The sequence below is a fragment of the Podarcis raffonei genome, chromosome 2 (genome assembly GCF_027172205.1).
Source record: "Podarcis raffonei isolate rPodRaf1 chromosome 2, rPodRaf1.pri, whole genome shotgun sequence".
In the NCBI taxonomy this organism is placed as follows: Eukaryota; Metazoa; Chordata; class Lepidosauria; order Squamata; family Lacertidae; genus Podarcis; species Podarcis raffonei.
In genome coordinates, this window is record NC_070603.1 from 31,926,004 (window position 1) to 31,947,006 (window position 21,003).

The following is a 21,003-nucleotide window of genomic DNA, read 5'->3' on the forward strand; positions in this document are numbered from 1 at the left end:
AGAGGAGGAGCAGGACCACCCTTTCCCCCCTCCTAAACTGGAACTGTCCGTCCTACGGCTTATCACAAATGCAGTTTCTCGCCTCCCCCATCCCGCACACGCTGTCATGCCATTTCTAAACCGGACTATAACTCCCACCGGGACTATAACTCCCCAAACGCCACGCGAACGGGGCAGAGAAAGATCCCGTCGCACTTGCTGTATTCCGCACCGGGACTACAACTCCCAAAACGCTGTGGGAACAGGGCAGAGCGAAATCCCGGCGCCCGAAGCATGCTGGGAGTTGTAGTCTGGCTCCTTAGGGGAAGAGCGTGCAGCTTTGGACTCTGCCCAGTTGGTGCTGGGCGGAAGAAGCGGCGATGTCGCTGGTGTCGGCGCTGCAGACCGGGGGAGAAATGGTCAGGCGCGGAGGTCGTGCCCTCCTCTGCAATGAGCTCCATGCCCGCATCTGCTCCTGCTGGGCTCCCGCTACTCCGCCTGCCACCAGCCAAGGCGGGGAAGCCTATGCACCGAGCAGCTGCAAGGCTGGATGCCCTGGGTTCAGCAGCGACTCCTGCCAGCCCATTGGCTGGTGCAGGCAGCCAGGGGCTATTCTGTCTCGGTTTTCTCGCAGGCGGTGGGGCGTGGGCACCACCCTGGTGCCCTCGGGGCACGGTTACCGCTGCCGGATATCGAAAGCCTGCATGCATCAACTCAGACCGTGCCAGGGACTTGGTGCTTGCCTGGCCCTCCCACGCTGTTGGTACCAGGGTGTTGACACCTTTCTGAGCCAAAAGGGTCCGTGTCAGACCTTTTGCAGCAGCTTAGCCCACCCAAGCTCTACTCGCCAGTCTCGTAGTGCCAGCCTCAGGTCACCTTGGCTTATGAAGATCCTGTTAAGGACATACAGCCAGTCAGTCACTGGGCAACCTTGTGCCAGTCTACCTTGGTGGCCCAAGCAGCCGGCTTCTTCCCTTGTCCCTGCTCCAAGAGTGGGCAAGCATAGTTACCATGCCAGTCGCCCAGCAGGGACTGAGTGCCACGTGGTGGATCTGCGCAGTGACACTGTGACTCAGCCGAGCCCCGAGATGAGGCAAGCTATGGCCCAGGCAGAGGTGGGGGATGATGACTACGGGGAGGACCCCACGGTCAATGGTGAGTCTGGGTGAAAGGGGGTGTCCCCAGGGCAGTAAGGCTCTGCAAAGGGATCCATGCTGCCACAGGCTGGGGTGCAGCTGTGCCTAATGCTGTGAAGCAAGGCTGCTCATTTTCAAGACTCAGCTGTAAAAGCAATGGCACTGTGAACGTCAGATATTTATTTTTGTTGTTTATTCTTCTTATTAAATTGGTATACTGCCCTTCATGGGACGCAGGTGGCGTTGTGGGTTAAAGGTCGGCAGTTCGAATCAGAAGGTCGGCAGTTCGAATCCCCGCGACAGGGTGAGCTCCCGTTGCTCGGTCCCTGCTCCTGCCAACCTAGCAGTTCAAAAGCACGTCAAAGTGCAAGTAGATAAATAGGTACCGCTCCGGCGGGAAGGTAAACGGCATTTCTGTGCGCTGCTCTGGTTCACCAGAAGCGGCTTAGTCATGCTGGCCACATGACCCGGAAACTCTACACTGGCTCCCTCGGCCAATAAAGCGAGATGAGCGCCGCAACCCCAGAGTCGGCCACGACTGAACCTAATGGTCAGGGGTCCCTTTACCTTTACCTTTATACTGCCCTTCATCCAAAGATCACAGGGCGATTCGCAACATAAAAATACAATACCTTCCAGGGAAAATGTTGCATTTGGAGGGGAGCAGATGGAAAGAGCCGCCCTGAATATTTTATGGAAAGACAGGCTCTACACCTGGATTTTGTTTATTGTCATATAATATATAGTTTCCTGTGGCTTTAAGGGCCAATGTTGGCTGCTGGGTGTCTGTCTCCATGAAGAATTAATCTAAGCTCCATGGGTGATTTTAATGTGCCTAGTCTGCAAATGCTTGTGCCATAATAAAATGGTTAGCCTTTGAAGTGTCACAAGTCATTTTGCTGTTGTTTTTAAGAGACTACCCCTCTGGAAATTGCCCCAAACTTGTCTGAAGGGAGCTTGTTCATGGGAATAATATTCAGTCCACTTACGTTTTGCTTATATTACTGGCTGAAATATTTGGGGGATGTATGTAAAATAAACCCATTGCCAAAATGTGATGCTGATCATTGTTTGTGTGTGTGTGTGTGTGTGTGTGTGTATAAAGCCAAGAGAGGCTTCAGCAACCTGGAGTAGGAGGTGTTAAAACTCAAATATCCTGATTCTGTGAACAGTTGTGAACTTCTGACATCACACCCACCCCATGCAGTATCTGAAACTCGAGGGTGGCTTCTTCTTGTCCTTGTGTTCTTATTTCCCCCTTCAGAACTGCAGAGAGTAGTGGCTAATCTCCTTGGAATGGAAGGGGCCTTGTTTGTTCCCACAGCCACCATGGCGAACCTCATTGCTGGTAAGTCTCATAAGAAGCAATCGGAGCTGATTCCCCTTGCAGCCCCTCGTACCACCTTCCATCCTATTCTGGAAGGTCCCCCAAGGCTTTGAAGTTGATTGGGTGGGGGCAGTACTGTGGTGATCCCCCTCTTCTCCCATTGGCAGATGCCTCCACTGGATCACAGCCCTTATTTACACCAGGCATATAAATACATATGTGATCTGCCTATAACTTTAATGCCCTCTGTTTTATTATTATGTAATTAAACAACAGAGCTTGCCGATCAGAAGGTCGCGGTTCAAATCCCCATGACAGGGTGAGCTCCCGTTGCTCACTCCTGCCCACCTAGCAGTTCGAAAGCATGAAGTGCAAGTAGATAAATAGGTACCGCTCCGGTGGGAAGGTAAACGGTGTTTCCGTGTGCTGCTCTGGTTCGCCAGAAGCGGCTTAGTCATGCTGGCCACATGACCCAGAAGCTGTACGCCGGCTCCCTCAGCCAATAAAGTGAGATGAGCGCCGCAACCCCAGAGTCGGTCACGACTGGACCTAATGGTCAGGGGTCCCTTTACCTTTACCTAAGTCTCCTTGTAAGGGCTATGCCCTAAGACTCAGTCATTAAAAAAAACCACAAATAGCCCCACCTACCCCTGAATGAAGCTATCAGGAGAGAGAGTTTCATTTTGGGAATTATTCTAGTTCTGTTTTTATTATTTCAGTTATTATTTATAAAATCAGTGGCAGGGACTTTGTGGCCCTCTAAATGTCGCAAGACTCCCAGTGTGGCTTAACGGTTAGAGTATTGGACTATGACCTGGGAGACCAGGGTTCAAATCCTCACTCAGTCATGGATCTCACTAGGTGGCCTTGGGCCAGTCACCTTCTCTTAGCCTAACCTACCTCTCACGGTTGTTGTTAGGATGAAATAGGGAGGAGAACCACGTAAACCACCTTGAACCCATGGGTCAGGGATGATGGGAGTTGTAGTTCAACACCTTCTGGAGGGTCAGAGGGTTACCAGCATTGGTAACCAACAATGCCAACAATGTACAAGAAAAATATACACCCTCAACCCCCTGCCTAAGAGGCTTTCTCTAGCCTTAGAATTACTAGGCAAGACATTTTTGACTGTGAGATGAGAGCTCCTAACCGCTGCACTCTTAAAAGGTGCTGGAGAGATTGGAATAAGCATTACTGACTGCTTCAGCTCAGGGATCTCCTAGGAGTGATGAAAGCAGCGGCGAAGCAGGCAGCCTGGTTAGCTCAGTTGGTTAGAGGATGGTGCTGATAGTTGCTAAGGTTGCAGGTTCGAGCCTCATATGGGACAGCTGCATATTCCTGAATTGTAAGGGGTTGAACTAGATGTCCCTGAAGGTCCCTTCCAACTCTGTTGTTGTTGTTTAGTTGTTTAGTCGTATCTGACTCTTCGTGACCCCATGGACCAGAGCACGCCAGGAACTCCTGTCTTCCACTGCCTCCCGCAGTTTAGTCAAACTCATGCTGGTAGCTTCGAGAACACTGTCCAACCATCTCGTCCTCTGTCGTCCCCTTCTTCTTGTGCCCTCCATCTTTCCCAACATCAGGGTCTTTTCCAGGGAGTCTTCTCTTTTCATGAGGCGGCCAAAGTATTGGAGCCTCAGCTTCAGGACCTGTCCTTCCAGTGAGCACTCAGGGCTGATTTCCTTCAGAATGGAGAGGTTTGATCTTCTTGCAGTCCATGTTACTATCAAGAGTCTCCTCCAGCACCATAATTCAAAAGCATCAATTCTTCGGTGATCAGCCTTCTTTATGGTCCAGCTCTCACTTCCATACATCACTACTGGGAAAACCATAGCTTTAACAACACGGACCTTTGTTGGCAAGGTGATGTCTCTGCTTTTTAAGATGCTGTCTAGGTTTGTCATTGCTTTTCTCCCAAGAAGCAGGCATCTTTTAATTTCGTGTCTGCTGTCACCATCTGCAGTGATCATGGAGCCCAAGAAAGTACAACTCTACATTATATACCATATTTTTCGCCCTATTGGACGCACTTTTTCCCCTCCAAAAATGAGGGGGAAATGTGTGTGCGTCCTATGGGGCGAATGCAGGCTTTCGCTGAAGCCTGGAGAGCGAGAGGGGTCGGTGCGCACCGGCCACTCTCGCTCTCCAGGCTTCAGGAAGCTATCCGCAAGCCTTGGGAGCCCTCCCAAGGCTTGCGGATAGCAGCCTGTTCTGGGGGCTGGGGTCGGGGGAAGCTCGGGCTTTCCCCCCTTTATTTCCCCCCCAAAAAAACTAGGTGCGCCCTATGGGCCGGTGCACCCTATAGGGCGAAAAATACGGTAGTTGTGGAAAGGATCACTATGACAGATTCATCCTCATTTTCTCTTGCCATCTGACTTAGTTCTGTGTTTCCCCTATCCCCACTATGGACCCCCCAGTTCTCACCCTTGTCCTCTCTTACCATAGTCATGTGCCACTGTCGCAGGCGAGGGGCGCAGCTCCTGCTTGGGAGGGAGTCCCACATCCATGTGTTTGAGCACGGAGGGTATGCACAGGTAAGTGATGCTGGGAGGGGACCCGGAAGCGCCGGCCATCACCGAAGATCATTGTGTCTCTTTCTACCCATATTCCATCTCAAAAACGAGGAACCAGAGACATGGCAAAGGTCATGTACTTACAGCTGCCAAGGCAAATGTGGCCACAGTCTCGCAAAGGGGCCGTGAGGACGCAGCTGTCCAGGTCTTTACTCAAACCTTGGCCAGAGGAGTGAGAAGCCTGGTGATGTGCTTCCCTCTAGTGGCCATTAGCACAAGATGCCTCCTCTTCTCCTTGGATAGTAACAGTTCCCGACTTCATGCACAAGTGTCTCTGTGCTCAGCTCAAAATAACATTGTGTGAAGATTGTTCCATTACTAAAGGACCAAATAGGAAATTGTCTTCCCCTTTCGTTCTAATGATTTGCCTTGTTACCTCCTATGATGTTTTGGTTTTTTTAGCTGACCCCCCAGAATGCTTGCATGTTATGCCTGCAAATACCTTCTCAGAACAGTCTTTTCCACTAAGCTTTTGAAATGAACTCACTGATCCACTTTTGAGAATTGGAGATTATAAGCACCCGGTGTCTTATTCTTAGAGCCCTGGATTTTCTCTGCTGGTAATTTAGAAGGAGCTGGAACCCTGGGCACAGGAGATTAAGCTAGGTGATGTTGATTCCTTCTAGGTATGGGATATTTATTGACTCCTCATGCCTCGCCCCCCACCGACAGATGCTTTAGTGATTTGTCCCTTTGTTATACTTTGCAACGCTTCCATTGCTGCAATGCCAGTGCATGGGTTTTGAATTCAATTGATCCAACCAAGGGATTTTCCCCTTGTGAGTAGAAAGCTATTTGCGGTCCTTGCATGAATCAGTATTTACAGGAAGCTGCCTTGTGGATTCTAACACTTTCTGCATTATCAGCAGGTTGCCCCATTTTCTGTTCTTCCATATGCTTAGCACGGATTGCTGTGTGTCTCTGGCACTCAGATCCTGAATCAGTGGTCCCAATGACCGCAGCAGGACTAAAATATATTTAATGCATTTTAGAACCTAGACGCAAGACTAACATGCTATGACTTCTGCCTTTAGATATGAGCACAACACAAAATCTGCAAAGCAACATTTTGGGTTGAGGTTGCTTGCACCTCCAAAACTACTACTTCTGTGTATTAATCCATTTAAATAAGCCCAAGCTCCAGTCCTCCTAACTTTCCAAAAGACATATTGGCAGCAATTGCCTCTGCCTCCTATCAGCTCCCCCCATGTCTCCTGCCCACCTAGGCAGCCCAAACACAACCTCTCTGCCTTATAGTGCAAGGCTAGGCTTGATTGCTCTGAATTAAGCCCCACCTTGTTCAATGGGGATATAATTGCAGCTTTCGTTTTTGCTTGATCAGGAAGCATCAGGATTTTTCTTGACCAATCAGTTCGCCTTCTCAAAGGTTCTGAAGTGTCTGTTCCCTACTGTGATAAGAATTTTAAGGTCTTAGATATATAATAAATGTTCATAAATGAACCAGCCAAGCACATACATAGATCAGCACAGGAAGATCAACCTGAAACCATTTCTGATTCCCAAACTGACCAAATGTTTTGTCTGCAAGGTCAAAGGAAAATGGAAAAGCCTCCCCATTTACTTTTCCTTCACAAATCCTGTCTTAAGGGTATGTCTGTGTTTGAATAGGGTGAGCCTGTGACCTGGCTCAGGAACTAAGTATTTATCATTACAAAAGACTGGCAAGGCTCCCCAGGGTATCCAATCAAGTGAACATTAACAGGTAACCTGTCAGATGAGATAAACAACACACTCAGATTTCTGCTGTAGACTGCTTTTTCTGTGATGTATGTATGATGTATGGAGGGGTGGTCGAGCTCCAGGGTAGGGAATTTAAACTGTCTATATAAGGGCAGGCACACTTTTGTTCTGGATTCCTCCTCCCTTCGTGCATGTGAGGGGAGCACCCTGTTGCAACAGATCAATAAAGATCAGGCTTACTAGCTGCTTTGCATCTCAATATTCTCTGGTTGGCCTCTATTATTTTCTCCTACCAATAGGGAACCTACGTAAGGACTCTGTATGGGCTCTTGGATACCCCATAAGGGTTAAGGGCAGATTTTTGTTTACAACACTACAAGACCAGATGGCTTCACTATCACAAACAGCCAGGGAGGTTGCATATGTGCTTGTGCCTTTCCATAAAGAACTTGGTTTTCAACAAAACTGGGTACCACATGTTTATTCACCATAAACAGCATCAGAGTTAATGTAAAAGCTTTTATCAGCATGAGGCATTTACCATGTACAGGCTTTGCCTGAGGCCACCCACCCACTTTGTTCTCACCCAGGTGGCGGGAGTCCATTCAGAGGCATTGCAGGACGTGCCCAACGGGATCATCAATCTGGATGAACTGGAGCAGAAGATCCAGCGGGCCCACCAAAGCCAGTACCACCCCCGCCCTGAGCTCATTTGCCTCGAGAACACGCACAGCTCGGCCGGGGGGAGGGTGCTGCCCCTTAAGTACCTGCAAGAGGTGAGTACCATGAGTCATTCATCCAGTCTTAACCCAACTGACTGGGAGAGCCTGGATAGCTCAGCAGGTTAGAGCGTGGTGCTGATCATGCCAAGGTTGCAGGTTCAGTCCCCATATGGGACAGCTGCGTATTCCTGCATTGCAGGGGGCTGGAGACGAGACGATCCTCAGGGTCCCTTTCAACCTTACGATTCTATGACTCTTTCAGAAAATCCTTTTCGTTGTGGTGGGTATTGTGAGCAATAGCGGCTGTGGTAGCATGAATAACATTTTATTCATTCAAGTACTTTCAGCGTTTGTATTTATTTATCAATATTTTAAATAGTTGTGTTTATTTATACAATAAATAAAACTTTTTTTAAAATGTTGCAGTGTATCTCGACTCCACCCAAAATGCATGCATGTGTAGTGGAGGGTGGAGGGTTTTTTCCCCACCCCCACTTTTCACCTTAATCCACACTTCCAGTATGTTTCCTATTGGCTTCCCCACCCTTATCTCGTTCCCTTCTCCCACCCCTACTGTCACCCTTAAGCTGGCACATCTACATTTGGTAAAGCCCTGGAAATTCATAGGTCCTTGTAAGGCCATTTTGGGAGGTTTTAGTCATACCTCTATACTTAGGGAGGGTATCTCTAGATATGTATCGACCCTATTTTAGCGGGGGGGGGGGGCTCCTTGCTTTAAAAAAACTCTTTGTAACCGCCAGGCACTGCGCCACCCAAGTTTGTTATTACAGGAAGCGATGATGATAAAGGCAGACCCCCAGCTTAGCACCCCTTGGCTGGGCTCAAGGACACTGAGCAATCTCCTCTGATCATAGGAGCCTGCCTGATACCAGCAGTAACCCCAGTAACCTGCAATGCCCCTAAGAAAGGCCACCAGCTCTGGGACGTCTTCCCCTCTGCCTGTCGCAAGCCAGGCTTCCTCAACCTCAGCCCTCCAGATGCTTTGAGACTACAATTCCCATCATCCCTGACAACTGGTCCTGCTAGCTAGGGATCATGGGAGTTGTAGGCCAAAAAAAACATCTGGAGGGCCGAGGTTGAGGAAGCCCACTTTAAGCTGTTGGTTGAGCTCCATTCTCTACACAGGTGCACCAGGTAGCTCAGCGATACGGGCTGCAGATTCACATGGATGGCGCCAGGGTGCTTAACGCCGCTGTGGCCTTGGGAGTGCCGCCGGCTCATATCTCGCAGCACTGCAACTCCATCTCCCTGTGCCTCTCGAAGGTAGGTGGTTTCTGCTGTGACTCTGAACAGGGTGGATTTTGGGGAAGAGTGCAAGTGCAGTACCTGCGAGGCTCACCTAACCGTGGGGACTTAGGAAGCTGAGCCAGACCGCTGCTCCATCCAGCTCAGTATTGCCTACACTGACTGGCAGCGGCTCCCCAGGATTCCAAAAAGGGGTCCCTCCCAGCCCTTACCTGGGGACTGAGCCTGAGACCATCCACATGCAAAGCAGAACTGCAGTCCTTCCCTGGCAACGTGTTTGAAACCTCTGCGATCTGTCCTTGGATTTGCAGCAGAACTTTGCAGCAGGATTCTAACAAAGCTAGATAGAGGCTAGTGGAAGGGGCTGTGCAAGAGCTTCTCCACGCAGAGTCCCTAGATGGGGGGCCAAGAGGTTTGGGATTCTCCGCAGCCTCCACACTGGCTAACCCCATCTTTTCTCTTTTCGATGACACAGGGTGTGGGAGCACCAGCCGGGGCAGTTCTGGCTGGAAGCGGAGAGCTGATCGCCGAAGCCTGGCGTGTGCGGAAGCTCCTCGGAGGCGGGATGCGCCAGGCAGGGGTCCTGGCAGCCGCTGGCCTGGTTGGGTTGAGCCGTGTGGAGGAGACGCTGAAGAGGGATCATCACAATGCCAGACACTTCGCCCAAGGTGCCTGTTCTGTGAGGCCGAGGGAGGGATTGATAGCGCCTAACCTCTGCTGGGGGGATGCGGGATTAAATCACAGAGCCTAGGACTTGCCGATCAGAAGGTCGGTGGTTCGAATCCCCGCTACGGGGTGAGCTCCCGTCGCTCGGTCCCTGCTCCTGCCAACCTAGCACGTCAAAGGGCAAGTAGATAAATAGGTACCGCTCCGGCGGGAAGGTAAATGACGTTTCCGTGCACTGCTCTGGTTCGCCAGAAGCGGCTTAGTCATGCTGGCCACATGACCCGGAAGCTGTCTGCGGACAAACGCTGGCTCCCTCATCCAATAAAGCGAGATGAGCGCCGCAACCCCAGAGTCGTCTGCGACCGGACCTAATGGTCAGGAGTACCTTTACCTTTAACCTCTGCTGGGCCATCGAGGCTCACCACCCCTTCACTGACACAGGGTGCCCCCTTGAGCCAAGGCTCGGAGGGTATATTTCTCCAGCTCCTCCTATGCTAGGGTCAGCTTTCAGTTCAGATTTCAGCTGGCCAGCCCTCCCTGTTAGTGGGTGAGGATCTCTCCCAATTCCCTATCCACCCACCCATTTATCCTGTCGTTCGATAACTTATCCCCACTCGCCATTTTAAACCTCAGGTGTTTTCCCGTTACAGGTGCCTTTGCCCTGGGCTCGCCTCTCTGCTCCGTAAACCCTGCCACCGTGGAGACCAACATCGTCATGGCAACTGTCTCGGCTCCCGGGCTGACCCCTGCCAAGCTGTGTGAGCTGATGGAGGCCGTGAGTGAGGAGGAGGTGGCCGCCACAGGCCAAGCAGTTAGCGTGAGGCTTTTCCCGTGGGGCGAGCGTCGCCTGCGCGCTGTCTGGCACTGCGACGTCTCCCTCCGAGACACGCAGCTGGCTGAGGGCAAGTGGCGCTTTGTCCTGGGCAAATGGGAGCAGCAAAGTGCCGGCGTACCCTGAAGCCAGTCTGGCGGGCCGGAAGCCAAGTTGGCACGCAGGACGTCAGTCTGAAACAAGCCAGGGCGTGCCGAGAAGTTAAGCCTGTGATTGGTCAGCCCTGGCCTAGCTAAAGACGTGGTTCACGTGGCTCCAGCCCTGTCTGGCTCTACAGAGGAGAGAAGCAGGCTTCGGCTTCCCAAGCCACCTGCTATGGGGGAACAGCAGTGGGAGAGCCTGCCCGTTTCCAGGATTCTGTTGCCAGACCAATGGAGCTGCGTCACTTCATGGTCTTGCAGGAAACAGGCCCAACATGGCTTCCACACACACCCCACAGCCTTTGTGCATTCTGAGGGAATGGGGAAGGAGCTTTGTTTCCCAGGGATGCTCTGTTCCTGTTCTGTTCAGGCTAAGGGATACCTGCCAGCTACGACCTGTAGCTTTAAGAAAAGGAGCTTTTTTATTTTTCCTCCTCCCTCCCATTCCCTTTTTCCTTGTGTGCCACGTCTTTTCGATTATAACCCTGAAGGCAAGGGCTGCCTTACAACTGATTTCTGTAAGCTGCTCTGGGAGCATTGTTCCAGCTGTAGGAGAAGGGTAGAAAGCGTTTGACTAAATAAATGGCATCACTTCCTACCAGAGCCCTTTTTAATTCAAGAGGCCCCAGATGCATCAAGGAGGACAAGCAGTTTGGCATGCTTGGAAGGGAAGGAGCATCAGCTACGCATACCAAGAAACAGGGAGAAGGAGCCGTGGATCCTTCAGTTGTTGAGTTAGGACAGGGATGGGGAGCTAGTCCAGATGTTGCTGGACTACAACTCCCATCACCCCAGGCCCACTGGCCATGCTGACTGGGGCTGATGGAAACTGGAGTCCAGAAACATCTGGGTGGGTCACACAGGCCTCCTACCCTTGGGAACAAGGCCCTAGCTGTTTCTCTTCCTCAGCTCTGCTTGCACACCAAGAGTTGAGTAATGAACCCAGCATGTAAGGATGGCAAGCGCTGCACCTTATCGATGGGGGTCCCTCGCCCCTTCCACATGCATCCCTCAGCCTGGCACACCCACAAGCAGATCTTCGTAACACCTTGCGGTCCATGCAGGTTACGTGTTGTGGCTGCACGACAAGAGGGGTATCAGCAGCGGTGGAATTTTCACCCCAAGAAGGCCAATCGAGCAGAGTCGGGTTATGTCACAGCCCTGGCAATGCCAGGCCTCTGCATCAGATGAGCACTGCACAGGCATCCGGCTTCAGGTGGAGCCCCCGAGCGGCCAGGAGAAGCAGGATCCCGGCCAACCCCTCGGTGCCAAAGGAAAGCCAGGCAAGGGCCAGGGACCAGCCAAAGGCGATGCGGACGTGCTCGAAGCGCTGCTGGTCAAACATGCGCACTGTCTCGGCGAAGGCTGCGCTGGAGTAGCAGATGTAGGTGCTGGTTCCCGACAGGGTCAGCAGTGCTGGGGGGAGGGGGAAAGGGGATGGGTCAGTGCCAGTCCTGTAGCAGACACTGCCCCTGACCAGGGCTCATGCCATGCTGCTCCTAACTGTGATAACTCAAAGGAGCATCCCAGTACGTTTCCGAGCACAATTCAAAGTGTTGGTACTGACCTTTAAAGCCCTAAACAGCCTCGGTCCAGTATACCTGAAGGAGCGTCTCCACCTCCATCGTTCTGCTCAGACACTGAGGTCCAGTGCCGAGGGCCTTCTGGCAGTTCCCTTGCTGTGAGAAGCCAAGTTACAGGGAACCAGGCAGAGGGCCTTCTCGGTAGCGGCACCCTCCCACCAGATGTCAAAGAGAAAAATAGCTACCAAACTTTTAGAAGACATCTTAAGGCAGCCCTGTTTAGGGAAGCTTTTAATGTTTAATAGGTTATTGTATTTTAGTGTTTTGTTGGAAGCCGCCCAGAGTGGCTGGGGAAACCCAGCCAGATAGGCTGGGTATAAATTATTATTATTATTATTATTAGTCAGAGGCAGTAGGGTAAATATTATTGTTGTGAATCATCATCACAATTACAATAGCTGGATTTATTCATATGATGGATGCTCCGAATAGTATTGAATGATACAGTATTCTCATGTTTTTTTTAGTGGGGTGGGATTGAATCTATATGCAATTTGGCTCATTAACCTGGGAAGGTAGCCCTAATAATAATAATGTTTATTATTTACACACCATCCACCTGGCTGGGCTTCGCCAGCCACTCTGGGCGGCTCCCAACAGAATATTAAAAACACAATAAAACATCAAACATTAAAAACGTCCCCAAACAGGGTTGCCTTCAGATGTCTTCTAAAAATCAGATAGTTGTTTATTTCCTTGACATCTGGTGGGTGGGTGTTCCACAGGGCGGGCCCCACTACAGAGAAGGCCCCTCTAGGAGAAGGATAACTCTTGATGCTAAACCACTGCTGCTGAAGGAGATGAAGGACCTGTGGCCCTCCAGGTGCGCTTGGACTTCAGTACCCATCTTAGTGGCTGGGGGCTGGCAAGAGTTGGAAACCATCAGGTGTTAGAATTCCTGCTCTGTGATTGCAGTCATGGGATTGTTGTCCATCACATGACGGTATATGTTTTGACTCCACAGAGTAGGAAGTGACGGAGACAGGATGTTTGTGTTACTGTGTTCCGTGAAGTGGGACTATTGTCCTTTGTTCTTTTTCTCTTTGCTGTCTGATGCTAGAGAGAGAGGGAGCCATGTTGCAGTGCTCCGTGTGTAAATAAAGTAATTAGCCAAAACGCTGAGTTGCTGCGGTCTGTTACGCATGATTCGTAAACTCTGCGGATCCCTAATGTGCCGGTGTTGGTTGGCATTGGTTGCTGTGATGTTCGGGCTGAAGAAAGCTTTTGAAGCTCCCAAACAATCAACCAGGAGGGAGAGAACATGCCAGCCGGGCATGTGTCTCTGCCAGGGTCCTACTCAAGTGTAGGCTGAGCTCCTGACATCAGGTCCCCCCATCCCTTCTGCAAAGGATTCTGGGAGGCTCCTCTGCTGTTCTGAGCAGTCAAGAGTCCTACTTTTTCTGCCTTCAAGGAAGGGGAAAGGCGGTGAGGACAGGTCAGGAGTCAATGATGAGACAATATGTGGTTCCCGTGGCACCAAGACCACAGCACACTCGTTTGCACCTTGGTCTCCCCAAGGGGCAGCTGTGACCTGATGGCACTAAGACAGAATCTGCTAAGTATTCCCTGAGAGCAAGTGTTTAATGACATTTTGCCATGTTGTGGGGGGCGGGAAGAGAGAGACTGATAAAGAAAGAAAACCTGGTTTCCCCCCCTCCAAAGACATAGCTGCACTCACCACCCAGCAGAAAATAGCAGCCTGTGAAGAGCAAAAGCCTGGAGCTCTGGACCAAGGAACCGATGACCCCACAGATCCAGCCAAAGACAATCAGGACGAGGCTGAGAGGCAGCAGGACCACAAAGGCTCGATGCATGGCTGGCAGAGAGACAGAAGAGGGGGACATCCAGTGGAGGGGGAAAGCAGGGCGGGGTATTGGAGGATAGGTGACTGCAGCTTTACAGATGACCCCAGAGGTCACTGGGTCCAACCACTGGGCAATCCAGGAACCCTAGTGCTACAGCATCCCTGATAGGTGGTCATCCAGCTTCTGCTTTTTAAAAGCCTCTGATGAAGGAGAGCCCCCCACCTTTCTGTTTCCTCCCCGTGACATTTTATTTCAAGAAACAAATCGCCCTGCTCGCACCTCCAAAACAGTGCTCGTCTTCAACCATAATCTGGTTTACAGAAGGGCCTCCAGCGATAAAGGCTGGGCTCACACTCCCGCTTACTGTGCACCTACTGCTTTTCCAGTGCTGGGTATTTAATCCATATTCACACATTATCTAAAACAGGCATTAATCCTGTTATAAAACAGCACTGTCGGATGCAGCTGTTTCTCAAACCAGCTTCACACAGATTAAAGTCCTTAAAGGTAAAGGTAAAAGGACCCCTGACCATTAGGTCCAGTTGTGGCCGACTCTGGGGTTGCGGTGCTCTTCTCGCTTTATTGGCCGAGGGAGCCAGCGTACAGCTTCCGGGTCATGTGGCCAGCATGACTAAGCCGCTTCTGGCGAACCAGAGCAGCGCACGGAAATGCCGTTTACCTTCCAGCCGGAGTAGTACCTATTTATCTACTTGCACTTTGACGTGCTTTCAAACTGCTAGGTTGGCAGGAGCAGGGACCAACTGTGCCTAATTGGTCTATGGCCAAGGTGTGGACACTTTTGCCTAGGGTAAAGACGAAGGGGAGGGGGGACCAGCTTCACTGACCACTAAAGTGGGAAAGTGAACACACTCTGAAACTCAACACCAGTGGTGCAACTCGAGGTGCCCCCAAATGACCACTCTTAAGAGTGGCAGATGAGGGCAGCAAACAGGCCCAGCACCAGCAGCTGGGGCTCATCCTGCCCACCACACTATCCTTTCTTGCTGCTGCTGCTACTTTTTATCATCATTAAAAACATTTTATAGCCAGGGGTTAGCTGACCAGGCATGTACAGGGTTACAGATACTAATTTTATTATTTGTTTTCTTTAAAAAAACATGTGATCCATTTCTACCACAAAACGGGATTTATTCCCACTTAAATGTGTTCAGCAAATGCAAGCTCTGTATCATCCCTGCAGTCAAGATGGTCCTATGATCCAAGTGAGTTTAAAATGTGAAGCTGTACATGCTCAGAGTGTATTTTCTTAAATTGGAGTTGGAGAATGTTTGCATTCCTTTTTTTATTTGTTTGCTTTGCTCTAACATGGAGCAGTTGTAGAGCATGGAATAGTGATGGGAACAGAGAATATAAAGGTTGATTTTGTGCTTCATGACTGAACCCTGTTGGATCGGGCAAAAAGGCCTTCTAGTCCCAGTATCCTGTTCTCACTGTGGATAAGCAGATGCTTATGAGAAGGCCACGAGTGCAACAGGGCACTTACCACTTGTGATTCCCAGCAGCTAGGTTTTCAGAGGAATATGGCCTTTGGCAGATTGGACGGAACATTGCCATCATAGCTAGTGACCATTAGCAGCCTTTGTCTAATCCTCTTTAAAGCTGTCCGATTTGGTGGCCATCCCTACATCAGTCAATGTGGTAATGCACACACAGCCATCTAAAAGGGTCCCCCCTATAGCCACGAAGCCCAGGGTCCAAAATTACCCAACTTCATCACGCCACCCCCACCCCAAGAACACACTTCCAAACTCCATCTTGCTATACAGAAATTCTCACCACCATCCAAAAGGCTGAGCCCACATTAGGCTGCCTACTCACATATAAGATGCTGGAGCGATGCGGGAACTTGCCAACTCTCTGTGCCGAACGGGTCTATCAGAGGCGTGCAGGCGTTCTGCCCTGGGGAGAAGTGACAAGGAGAGGAACAGCATCAAGGGATGATCAGAGATCCAGCCACAGAGTTTGCCATTCCAAAATGCTGCCTCCCACCTTCAGCAGTGCTAACCTAGACAGGAAATTTTACATCTCCAACACATAATATATCTGGGACCTTGAACAGACAAGAGAGGTGGAGCTAACTGGGTTGAGGTTGATTACCATGGGAATCCTCTTATTAAGCCCGGAGCCTTTATTGTTAATAAGATGGGGTGGTGGGAGAGCACAGTGGTGGCTGGTGCCCATTGACATGGGTGGGGTGGTAGGCCACGAGATTAACAGTAGATGGAGCCCGAGCCAATGACAAAATCAACTACCGTATTTTTCGCTCCATAAGACGCACCTGACCATAAGACACACCTAGTTTTTAGAGGGGGAAAGCAAGAAAAAATATATTCTGCTCAGAGCATGTAAGCGGCTCTCGCTTTTCTTGCTTTAAACCCTTCCGTCCCTCCTCCCGCTTCGCTGAGAAGCCAGCAGAGCAAGCTGTGCAGCTCTCGCTGAAGCCAGCAGAGCAAGAGCGATAGCTGCACAGCACCTCTTGTTCTGCTGGCTTCCCAGCAAAGCGGGATGAGGGATGAAAGGGAGCCCTTACAAGGGAGCGTTGAGCAGAGCCTGGCAGCAGCTCTTGCTGACTTTTCCAGGAGGTGTGGGAAGGGACAGAGGGCAGCCCGTCAGACCCTTCTCCCTTCTCGGGGAAAAGCCCCCAAAAGCTGCACACACGCTCTGTGCGGCTCTTTAAAGGGAGCACTGAGCAGAGCCTCCTGCCTGCATTCACTCCATAAGACGCACACACATTTCCCCTTACTTTTTAGGAGGGAAAAGGTGCGTCTTATGGAGCAAAAAATACGGTAATTCTAGTTTTTGCCCCATCCTCTTTCCTGCTGAGTTCTCCAAGGGCAATGTAGATGGAGGAGGAGGAGGAAGCTGAAAGCCAGTAGCATCCCCTGGACTGCCTGTAAGTAAAAAAGCCAAGGCAGGTGTGGCGCTGTCTGGGGGAAGTTGTTGGGGCAGGGCCCCATTTGCCATAAAGGACCAGTCTCCACTGGGTGAGCAAATCAAAGCAGCTGGCCGACCTGCCTCACACTCATTTCTCTCTATGACATTGCAGCAGCAGCTCCTTCATTCCCCTCTCTGTTTTGTATCCATCCAAGGTACCTGAATTATCACTTTTTGGCAATGGAGGAGTAAGACCTTGGGCTAGGAAGTGCACTCTTCAGGTGTGGGGTGGAACTAGCAACTTGAAAATTTCTGAAGGTCTTCGCACAGCACATAATTATTTTTCTGCCTGTTTAAGTAATTGCAATGTGTTGTGCTGTGTGGTTTTTAATTTTAATTGTTTTTTTTTAAAAAATTGCTTCTTCTATGTCTATGAGTTCAGGTTGCAATACAATAAAATACCTACAGTATAAGAAAAAGAGGCAATAAAGATGCAGTCAAAGACCAGTATGAATGGACCACCTGAATGAATCTCACGGACCATTGTTTGGGAGCCCTCACTCTAAAGGCCTGGAGGACTTTCAACCTTCCCTTTCCTCCCGATAGGGCAAACTGGTGTTCACGCACAGCAGAGGATTCCCAAAAGGTTCCAAAATCCCAGAACCAAACAGCTTGAGAATGACAGCAATTGAACTTGACAGAGAGGAAAATTCCAACCTCAGCTGTATGGTTGCAAATGTACTTCTGGACTGTTGCTATTTGTGGGTCGGATTCAAATCACATGCTAACCCATTCAGCCTGTGCAATTTAAGGGCAAATCAACACCATACATTTAAAGCACATGGCACACACACACCTTCGAAAGAATCCCAGAAACTTTACATTCCCCCTACAAAGCCACAATTCCCAGCCCCATTAACGAACTATAGTTCCCGCAAAACTAACCTTTTGCGACAAGGAAAGTGGGGGGGGGGGGACATTGAAACATGGGAGTAGCCAGGATTTATTGGGGGGGGACGGGCTTTATGTAGGGGAGGGCAAGAACCGAGTTATCAGCGATGCAGTTGGTCAGTTAGTTAAGTATTCTTATTTATTTACTTGATTTGGGGGAGGGCAGCTGCCCCGCCCCCCGGCTACGTCCATGCACTGGAAAATGTGGAATAACAACGGCTTGATTCAAGGACTCCCGCAAAACAAATCAGGATGGCTGTTCGGTAAACAGGTGGCGTGGGAGCGACCTCCGAGAGAGCACAGCTCAGATGACAGCAGCTGGCTCTACTCCGCCCGCCCCCGGCTGTGATTTATTTAGCAGGGGGCATATCCACATGAGCCCAGAGGTGCATCAACACCCAGGGGTGTCAGAACTTCTGATGGGCGCCAGAGCGTGAAAGCGAACATTCGATGCGTCCCTCTGACATTTCATATCTTTGATGGAAGTTCAATCGGGTCTCTCTTCTGAACAGAGAGCTGAAGAAAGCGCTGCCTCTGCTTCCCCCTCCCCTTTCCTCCCCTCTGACACCCCAGCCCTCCTTTCTCTCCAGGAGGGCGGATTCTTGGCTGCAATCCAGTTCATTCCTTCTTTAATCTCTTCCCCCACCCTCACCCCTCGGCCACAGCACAGAAAGTTATAAATGCGTGGAAATCCGTGGAGGTTAAAGCACCACCGGGACGGCTGAAATTCTTCGATTGCCAGCAAAACGGGATGGAACAATTCCAGCTCGCCTTAACCTTATGCCAGGATACTGCGATTATAAGGCACTGGGATCCCTTCTCCCCACCCCCAAATGTATACACAAACCAGGGGAGTACAGCTAGTTGCAGGTGAGCGTCGGGATAGCCCAGGTGGGTAGGAGAGCAGGGGCTTGGGGAAAGGGCAGTCAGAGCACCTGCTTTGCATGCAGATGGTCCCAGGATCAATCCACTGCATCTCCAGGGACGACGGTGAGAGAACTCCGTGAGAAAACCTCGAAAGCTGCTGCCGGCCAGTGTTGGCAATACTGACCTAGGCGGAATAGAAATGCAGCGTCCTATCTTCCTAAACAAACGGGTGAAGCAGAATCAAGACGTCTCCAGGACGCAGAGACTTGAGTAGGGCAGAGGAATGCCGGCTGCCACAACTACTCACCACCAAGCGATTCATTTTGTGACCCGACGGCGATTCCTCTGTTAGCAGAAAGTTTTTCACGACTACTGAAACCGGCAGATCCAAGCCTAAGCTCGTGTATAGGGGTTTTTTTGTGGGGTGGGGGGCGCTCGACCCCCGGCGCGATCCACTTTGGATCCCAGAAAGAGCGCCCTCCTCTCCGAATCCCAGTGCCGAGGGAAGCGCGGGCTGCTCCCGTCGCGAACCCGAGGAAAGAAGGTGCGCGCGGCGCAGCCCTACCTTCGCAGAGGCGCCAGAGTCCGGAGTGGGAACTCAGCTGCTCGGCGTCCCAAGCGCTGCTGTTGGCCGAGTCCACGCTCACCAGGTACCAGTAATCGGTGCCCAGGGCCGCGGCCAAGAAGCCGAAGCTGAAGAGCCCGCTGAGCGCCGCGCCCAGGCAGAGCGCGCCGGGAGGCACCACCGCCAGGGCCCGGCGGCAGCCACAGCACCTCGCCACCATCCCGCCGCCAGACTTGCTCGCACAGGCACGGCCGCCCGCCGCCGACGCTGCTGCCTCTGGCGGCGGACACGTGGAGAGAAACAGCGGCAGCCGAGCGGGAGACTCTCCCTTTCTCACTGCAACGCTCCGGGGAGGGGGCGAGGGAGAGAGTCAGGTGGAAACGCACGCGCGCCCCCCAAGCCGCATCTTCGCGGGGGTTGGGGGGCGAAGCCACTGGGTACTTGCGCCCCAAATTGGGGCGACCGCAAAAAGCCACCCTGCCAGCAGCAAGCTTCAAGGTCAAAGGCTCCCTTCGAGGAAGCTGCGATCCTTTCCAATTAAGTCCCCCCCCCCCGCCGCCCCAGCTCAGTTCAGTGGGAGGTGGATTTCCCGGGTCTCTTGTCCCTTAGAGGGCGCCTCTCATCATCCCGCCATTCTGAGAGCAGGGAGGGCGCCTCTCAGGAGACTTCCCCCCGCGTTTGCTTTCCCGCTCAGGAAAGCGCGCGCGGCCCCGGCTGGATCTGCAACTCTTCTGGTGAGCGAGGTTTAAACCAGAGGCAGGCGCTCCTTGGTCGGATGCCTGGAAGAAAAAGACCCCGCGGTCTCTTCCTTTCCCTCCCCTGCAGAGACCAGCCACGTCCCGCAGCCCAGCCCGCCTTGCTTCTCAAAAGAGCCGGTCTACTACAGTTCGTGGCTGCATGGGAGAGCGCTGCTTTCCTTGCAAAAGGCCCCCAGGTTGATTCGCCGGCACCTCCAGCTATGAGAGGATGGGAGAGCAGCTGCTAGTCGGTGTAGGCAATACTGGTCTAGATGGACTAATGGCCCTACTCCTATGGTTCCCTGCCCCCCCCCCGCCTCAGGAGCCCCCAGCTAGAGTGGATTTCAGAATGAAAGAGGCAAGACGCAGTGCTTAAAGAGGTGCTGCTTGTTACTCCTTTGGTTTTTTGCCTGCCCTTCTGCCAGGGCACCAGAGAAGGCCTTCCCCCTCCATTCCTAGGCACTCACAACAAGCCTGTGAGGTAGGCTGAAGCAGGCTGAGAGTGACTGGCGAGCTTCGTGGCTAACATAAATGAGAACCTGCAACCAACACAGCACTCTCATATAAGAGCCAGGCTTGTAGCTGGGTGTTGAAAACAATGCCTAGACAGAGCTCTGATAGTAAATCAAAATAATAAGAGAGAGACAGCTGGGGAAAGAGCTTTTGATGAGTATGAGGGTTTTTTGTACAGCGGGTGGGGTTAGTAAGCGACAATGCCATCACCTTTGGAGTTAACACAGAACGTGAAGATGTCGGATGATGTTAAGTGACCTAGTGGTAAGCTTTATGTTCGGTAACCACTTTTTATTTTAAATTGTTAATTGTTGAACTGTCAGTTAAGGTGTTGTTGGCATCCATCTCTCTCTAGAGACAATGGAGTCACAAGCCTGGGCAGTGTGTATGGAGGTCCTGGGCTGTCCAGACAACAAAACCTCCCCACCCTCTCTAATGTAGTCCAAAGGAAAACAGAACAATACATTTGGCACCAGCTTGCCTGCCAGTGTTGCTAGAAGGAGACATGCAAGGCACCATACAACCGTCCTAGGGAAGACACTCCAAATTTGTGTAGGGTTTACTCCTTAGCCCACAGGTTTTCAACCTTTTTGGGTCCACAGCTCCCTTGACCAACTGCATTCTTTCTGCGGCACCTGTTATATCACCCCTTGCCTGTTATATCAGGAGCCCAGTTCTATCACCCCTTGCCTGCAGAGCCAGCAGCCCCTCACCCCTTTTTGAACACCCTCCTTATGGTGTTCCC

At 51.3% G+C, this 21,003-nt stretch overlaps 2 protein-coding genes across 2 annotated transcripts; one reads left to right on the plus strand and one right to left on the minus strand.

The window, feature by feature from the left end:
• The first annotated feature begins 286 nt into the window (after nucleotides 1-286).
• On the plus strand, nucleotides 287-11,507 carry LOC128407354 (uncharacterized). The gene is made up of 7 exons (XM_053375601.1): nucleotides 287-1,134; nucleotides 2,380-2,463; nucleotides 4,888-4,976; nucleotides 7,307-7,492; nucleotides 8,585-8,722; nucleotides 9,180-9,372; nucleotides 10,021-11,507. The coding sequence occupies exons 1-7, from the start codon at nucleotides 360-362 to the stop codon at nucleotides 10,326-10,328; spliced, it is 1,773 nt and encodes a 590-aa protein (XP_053231576.1). The 5' UTR covers nucleotides 287-359; the 3' UTR covers nucleotides 10,329-11,507.
• An 18-nt stretch (nucleotides 11,508-11,525) lies between these two features.
• On the minus strand, nucleotides 11,526-19,496 carry TMEM235 (transmembrane protein 235). Its single transcript, XM_053375602.1, has 4 exons — nucleotides 19,009-19,496; nucleotides 15,570-15,650; nucleotides 13,604-13,741; nucleotides 11,526-11,758 (listed from the first exon to the last, which is right to left on the minus strand). Exons 1-4 carry the CDS (start codon nucleotides 19,226-19,228, stop codon nucleotides 11,526-11,528), a joined length of 672 nt encoding a protein of 223 aa, XP_053231577.1. The 5' UTR covers nucleotides 19,229-19,496.
• Between the last annotated feature and the right edge of the window lie 1,507 nt (nucleotides 19,497-21,003).